General features: G+C 41.7%; 1 protein-coding gene across 1 annotated transcript; it reads left to right on the top strand.

Annotated features, from left to right (window-relative positions):
• The first annotated feature begins 656 nt into the window (after positions 1–656).
• Positions 657–1,133, top strand: LOC134373738 (ribonuclease 7-like). The gene has a single exon (XM_063091754.1). It carries the CDS (start codon positions 663–665, stop codon positions 1,131–1,133), a length of 471 nt encoding a protein of 156 aa, XP_062947824.1. The 5' UTR covers positions 657–662.
• Positions 1,134–6,639: the final 5,506 nt, after the last annotated feature.

The following is a 6,639-nucleotide window of genomic DNA, read 5'->3' on the forward strand; positions in this document are numbered from 1 at the left end:
TCTGACAGCCCAGCAGTGGGTGGAAGCATCCTCAGCCCACGGAGCAGGAATCACAGCACGAGGACTAAGCAAAGAGGTGAGGCCTATGACAGGATATGGTGAGGAGAGAGGATAGAGAAGGAGGGATGGGTTCTGACTGGGTAAGAGTTGTTCAGGTGCGTGATAAGATGCACAAAGGAGGGACTCAACTTAAGGGAGATGATGGGACATGCAGGGGCGACAGAAGAGAGTGAGGGAGAGAAGAGAGTGATACTGGGAATGGAGGCACAAAAGGAAAAGAATGGAGATAACTTAGAGGAGATGGGGATGTGGAAGGAATGAGGCACAGATCTAGGGACACGGGGACACAAAAGGGATGGGACTTGAGAGAGAGGAGATAGAACAAAGAGTGAAAGGCAACAGGGAAAGAATGAAGGAAGCTAGGGGTACAAGATGTGGGGGATGAGGCCACAGAGTTAGGGGATGGGGTCTGAGTGGATATGAGCACACAGGGAGAGGAAGAGACAAGACACAAAGTGAGGAAAGAAGGAGAGAATAGGGTAAGGAGGTGGGTGGTTAGCCAGAATGAGCAGGTATAGGGAGGCTAATTTCTCAACTGAGCACCTCTGCTCTCTGTTCCCAGCGGCCCCAGCCCTCCATTCTGACTGTTCCCCCTAAGAGAGATGGCACCAGTCAGAGCAGGATTCTGCCCCCTGCTGCTGCTCCTGCTGCTGGGGCTGTGGGTGGCTGAGATCCCAGTCAGTGCCAAGCCCAAGCACATGACTCCATCCCAGTGGTTTAAAGCTCAGCACGTGCAGCCCAAATCTGAAGCATGTGGAAAAGCGATGGCCAGCATCAATAAGGATGGAAAACGCTGCAAAAATCTCAACACCTTCTTGCACGACTCTTTCTCCAATGTGGCCAACACCTGCCAGACCCCCACCATAGCCTGCAAGAACAAACGTAAAAACTGCCACCAGAGCCACGGGCCTGTGTCCATGACCCTGTGTCAGCTCACCTCAGGGAAGTACCCAAACTGCAAGTACAAAGAGAAGCACCAGAATTCTGCTTACATAGTGGCCTGTGAACCTCGCAAGAAAGGGGACTCTAAGGAATTCCATCTGGTTCCTGTGCACTTGGACAAAGTCATTTAGGTTTCCAGAATTCCTCACTCTGGCTGAGCCTTAATTCCCTCTCCAGATCTTTGCACCGCTCCTCCTACACTCAGAGCATTCTCTTCCCCTCATCTCTCAGGGTTCTTCCTGTTTCACGCTCTTCTGAGAGGCTAAAGGGGAACTGACATTTTGTTAGGCTGACCTCCAGAGGTGATGGTCTTTCATCTTTTTGTTGCTGTTTTCTCAGAAGCTTATCCCCAAAAGAGGGGCTGAGCAAGCTCAGGGGTGTGGGTTCCTTGCTCTATGCTTTTGTACATCTCTACCCTGCCCCATTTTATCATAGCAGCCTGATACGGGAGGGAATAAATGGAAAAGGGTTATACGGGATTTCTGGACAATGCTGTTCTTATTCCTAAACTGGAAATCTTCCTCAGCTCTGACATGGTAGTAAGGTGACCTGTATGGAGAGAGGTGGATGGAAGGAAAGAAGACAAGGAAATACCACTTCATATTAATATAGCACTTCATGCTTTCCATGATATATCCACATGAATCATCTAATCCCTTGTGAGATGGATTTGACAGGGATTACTTGCCTCCTTCACAGATGAGGAAATTGAGATTTCAGGAAGCATAATTAAAGAGCTTGTCTAATTGATTAGTCACAGAACCTGGTCTTGAACCTAGGTCTCTTCACTCTAAATACAGTGCATTCTACTATGCCAGTTGGGCAAGAGAGGAGAAGCCATACAGGGACAAGGGGAGAACTAGGTAAGAGTTCGCCCGTGAAGAAATATAACCTTAGTGCTCTGATGAGCCAGTTGCTCTATGTTGGCCACAATAAAGGTCATTACCTCTCTAGCCAAAAGACTTCATATGAGTTGCTCCAGGATCTTAATTAATACCCCCCCCCCCAAGCCTAACACCCTTTGGACCTGGGCCTGGTTCTGGCTCGAGCCCCTTGCCTGAAGTCATAAAGTAAGGGGAGTGTCCCAGCTTTATTCCCTTGTTGCAGGATCACATTTCCCTTGACCTTAAGGGACTTCCGTGGGTGGCCCTGAGCCTGCTTGTCACAAACAGGCTGGTGGGAGCTGCCAGAGCTTCCTTCCTCCTGATAATAATCTCCCCTGCCTCCGTGATTCCCTGGCTCTCCATTCTGGCCGTCTGCCCAGGCCTGAGGAGCTGAGATACAAAAATGCCATCTCTCTGTCCCCCTGGGCTGTAGACACCATTTCTCCCTATCTAGTAGGTGGAGCTATAGAAGCTATAGCTTTATATTGGCTAAGCCCTGACAGCCCCTCCCACATTGCCTGCAGCCCCAACCATCACCAGCAGCTTCTCTCTTCCTTTATCTCATTTGGGCTGGCCAGTCAGCTCAGTCAGTTAAAGTGTGGTGCTGATAACACCAAGGTCCAGGGTTTGATCCCTGCACTAGCCAGCCACCGGAAAAAAAAAAAAAAAAAAAAGAAAAGAAACCAGACAAACAGCACTGTGTCCCATGCCCCGCTTCCTTCAGACCCAAGTACATTGTTAGGCTTTCTCACCCCTGTGGAGGATTGTACTCCCCCTGTCCCTGCCCCATTACTCCTGTGCTCATTTACTCCTATCCAGAGTCAGAGTAAGCTTTGGAGCCACTCAGAATTGAGTGTAAATCCTAGCTCAGTCGTTCCTGACTAAGTGTCTTAAGCAAATTACTGAACCTCTCTGCAGATCTGTTTCCACATAGCAAAATGGGAGTGCTCCAACCTACCAAACAGGATCACAGGAAGATTTAGAAATGACATATATGAAGCTCTAGTCAGCCCTAGGTACTGGTAGGCATTCAATAATGATAATTAGCAGGAGTGGAGGCAACAGTAGTAGCAATATCTGCCTTTGTCAAACAGTTCACTCAAGGCTCCCTGGGGACTTTCTCCTGCTAGAGTGTTTAGGAGTGGGTTAGAGGATGAGCTTGCAGGCAGAGTCCTGCTAGTTGAGACAGGTGGTCTGGGATGATGAGGAGAGAAGGCAGGGAAGCAATTAAAAGAAAGGAGAGCAGAACATTGAACAATTCAGGGAGGGATGAATAGGTAGAGCATGAAGGATTTTTAGGGCAGTGAAACTATTCTGTATGATGCTGTTTGGGTGGATACATGACATTATGCATTTGGCAAAACCCATAGAACTGTACAACACAAAGAAGGAACACTAACGTAAACTTCAGTTAATAATAATACATCAAAATTGGTTCATAATTGTAACAAATGTACCACACTAATGTAAGATGTAATAAGAGGAGAAATGTGTGTATGATGGGGTATATAAACTGTGCTTTCTGCTCAACTTTTCTGTAAACCTAAAACTGTGATAAAAATAAAGTCTAATTTAAGAAAAAAAAAAAGGGGGGGCCAGCCCGTGGCTCACTGGCTGAGCGTGGTGCTGACAACACCAAGTCAAGGGTTAAGATCCCCTTACCGGTCATCTTTTTAAAAAAAAAAAGGACATTGAACAATTCAAGCAGAATGTGGCTCCAATAAGTTGATGAGCTGGCCATAACAAAGGTTTGAAAGTAGAAGAAGACTAAATACACATTGTGGCCAAATGCTGAGTGTAAAAATCACTGTTCCCTGGAGAGGAACATTGCCATCATAGAATGGACTTCCCGGGATACTCAAATAAATCTGAAGTTTAATCCAAAATCTTAATTTGTTTTGTACCCCTGTGATCACTATGCTATGCACTTACCATTCTAAATAGATCATGATTTCCGGCTGAGGTGTGTAGAAAAGCAAGATACTTGGGGTCAGCTGATTTTTCTTTTCACTTTATTATTTTCCTCATAATTCTTCATATTTTCTTTATGTGCTGATTATTTCTTTATTTGGTTTGTTATATTCTTTTTTTTAATTGAAACAATTGATTATACATATTTCTGGGGTACAGAATTTACTCTCAGTATTTGTGTACAGTATTGATGATCAAATCAATATTATCAGCATGTTCATCATTACAAATCGTAATTATTCTCTGTGTCCCTTATCCAATTGCTCCCAAACTCCCCTCCTTCTCCCCCTTTCCTGCCTCTAGTGACTATGGTCTGTTCTCTCCTTCTGAAAGTTCAGCATTTTATTGTGGTCTTTCTTTCTTCCTTCCTTAGCTCCCACCTATAAGTGAGGACATGTAGTACTTTTTTTTCTGTGCCTGGCTTATTTCACTTAACATAATTTTCTCCAAGCTCATCCATGTTGCTGTGAATGGCAGAATTTCATTCTTTTTTATGGCAGAGTAGTATTCCATTGTGTAGATATACCACATTTTCTGTATCCACTCATCTGATGATGGACATTTGGTTTGGTTCCAACTCTTGGCTCTTGTAAATAGAGCTGCAATGAACATGGGAGAGCAGGTATCCCTTCAACATAATGATTTCCATTTCTTTGGGTATATACCCAGCAGTGGTAGTTCTATCTGTAGTTGTCTGAGAAACCTCCATACTGTTTTCCATAATGGCTGCGCTAATTTACAATCCCACCAACAGTGTAGAAGAGTTCCTTTTTCTCCATATCCTCACCAGCATTTGTTATTCTCAGTATTTTCAGTAATAGCCAGTATAGCTGGTGTGAGATGATATCTCGATGTGGCTTTGATTTACATTTCCCTGATGATTAGTGATGCTGAACATTTTTTTATGTACCTGTTGGCCATTTGTATATCTTTCTTTGAAAAATGTCTATTCAGCTCCTTTGTCCCTTTTTTTTTTATTATTGGATTGTTACTGTGAAGCTGTTTGAGTTCCTTGTACATTCTGGGTATTAATCCCCTGTCAGATGCATAGTTTGCAAATGTTTTCTCCCACTCTGTAGGTTGTCATTTCACTCTGTTGATTGTTTCCTTTGCTGTGCAGAAGCTTTTTAATTTGATATAATCCCATTTGTTTATTTTTTCTTTTGTTGACTGTGCTTTTTGGGTCTTATTCATAAAGTTTTTGCCCAGTACTACGTCCTGAAGTGTTTCCCCTATGTTTTCTTCTAGGAGTTTTATAGTTTCAGGTTTTATACTTAAGTGTTTAATCCATTTGAGTTGATTTTGGTATATGGGTATTCTAGTTTCATTCTTTTACACAAGGATATCCAGTTTTCTCAGTATCATTTACTGAAGAGGACTTTCCCCAATGTATATTCTTGGTGCCTATATTTCTTACTGATGATTTTTCTTATGGATATTATGGTTTTGGAGATGTCCTTCTCACAAAATTTTGAAGTTGTAATGGCCAGCTGCCAAAAACAATTTTTAAAAAAATGCTTTTTGAAGTGGCTAAATTATGTATTTAATCTCTGCTCCCAAAATGAGAAAAATTTCCAAATAGGAATTTTTCTTGAAAAATTCATGACCTAAATACTTTAGATAACTAAAAAGCTCTAAAGTAACCTGTGGTGATAGAGATCAGAATAGTTGTAGCCTTGGAGAAGTACTAAATTGGAAAAAGTATGGGAGAGCCTTCTGGGGAGCTGTTCTAGATATCTTTGGAAATTGGTCTGGTCTATGTGAAGACTCATTGAATGATACACTTAAGATTTGTGTACTTTATTGTACGGAAGTTACACCTCCAGAAAAGTATAATTCTTAAGGATTATCTTATTTACATGATAAATAATAATACACCAATCAATTCTAAAAAGATTATGATATAATTAAATCATAGATAGAATTAAGAAACAATCTAATTTCTATTATTTTGCCTTGTACTATTTGTTAAAGTAAATAATACTTATACTATTTATTAAGCTATTATAAATACTTTGGGCCCAAAAAGTATATAATGATTTTCCTAAAGTTATCTAGTTAAAACACTCTCTCCTGTCATTTATATTACCTGTCTATTTTTTAACTATGTGAAAATTCTTAATAATTATTTTACATCTAATATTATAAGGTTTCACAACCATTAATTACAGCATTTTTCTTAAAATAATAAATATGCATTTATACTTTGCTGCAGATTGGATACCCCTCCCCCCCAACATCAATGAGGCTTAATTCCCACTGTAACTGTTGAGGGTGGGAATCCTATTATGGTAATTGCAAGGTGGGGCCTTGAAGAGGTGATTAGATTGTAGGACCATGCTGTAGTGAATGGATTAAAAATGGTGGGCATGGCTCTAAGGGCTTTAAAAAGAGAGTACTTGAGGGACAATCTCTGTCTGCTCTCTCTACTACCACCATCTTGCAATGTGAGACCCCTGGGTCACTGTCACCACCACCAGATGGACTTTGTATTTCCTAGCCCTAGAAACTGTAAACCATAAGTTTTGCTTTTCTTTATAAATCACCAGTTTCAAGTATTTTGTTACAAGCAACAGGAGCAGACTAAAACATATGTTGAAATAAGTATTTGCTATTCAGCCTTCCAAAGGCCAAAGCTGAGATGCAAGATGATAATTTGGACCACATACTGAGGCTGGCTGAACTTTGATGTATTCCTACTTGAAAGCTGAAGAATGGAAAAAGAAGACTGGTCAATTCTAAGAGATTTCTGTTGCTGGGGGTGGGAGCTTAGAGAGAAGAG

This window comes from Cynocephalus volans, chromosome 3, assembly GCF_027409185.1.
Source record: "Cynocephalus volans isolate mCynVol1 chromosome 3, mCynVol1.pri, whole genome shotgun sequence".
NCBI lineage: Eukaryota > Metazoa > Chordata > Mammalia > Dermoptera > Cynocephalidae > Cynocephalus > Cynocephalus volans.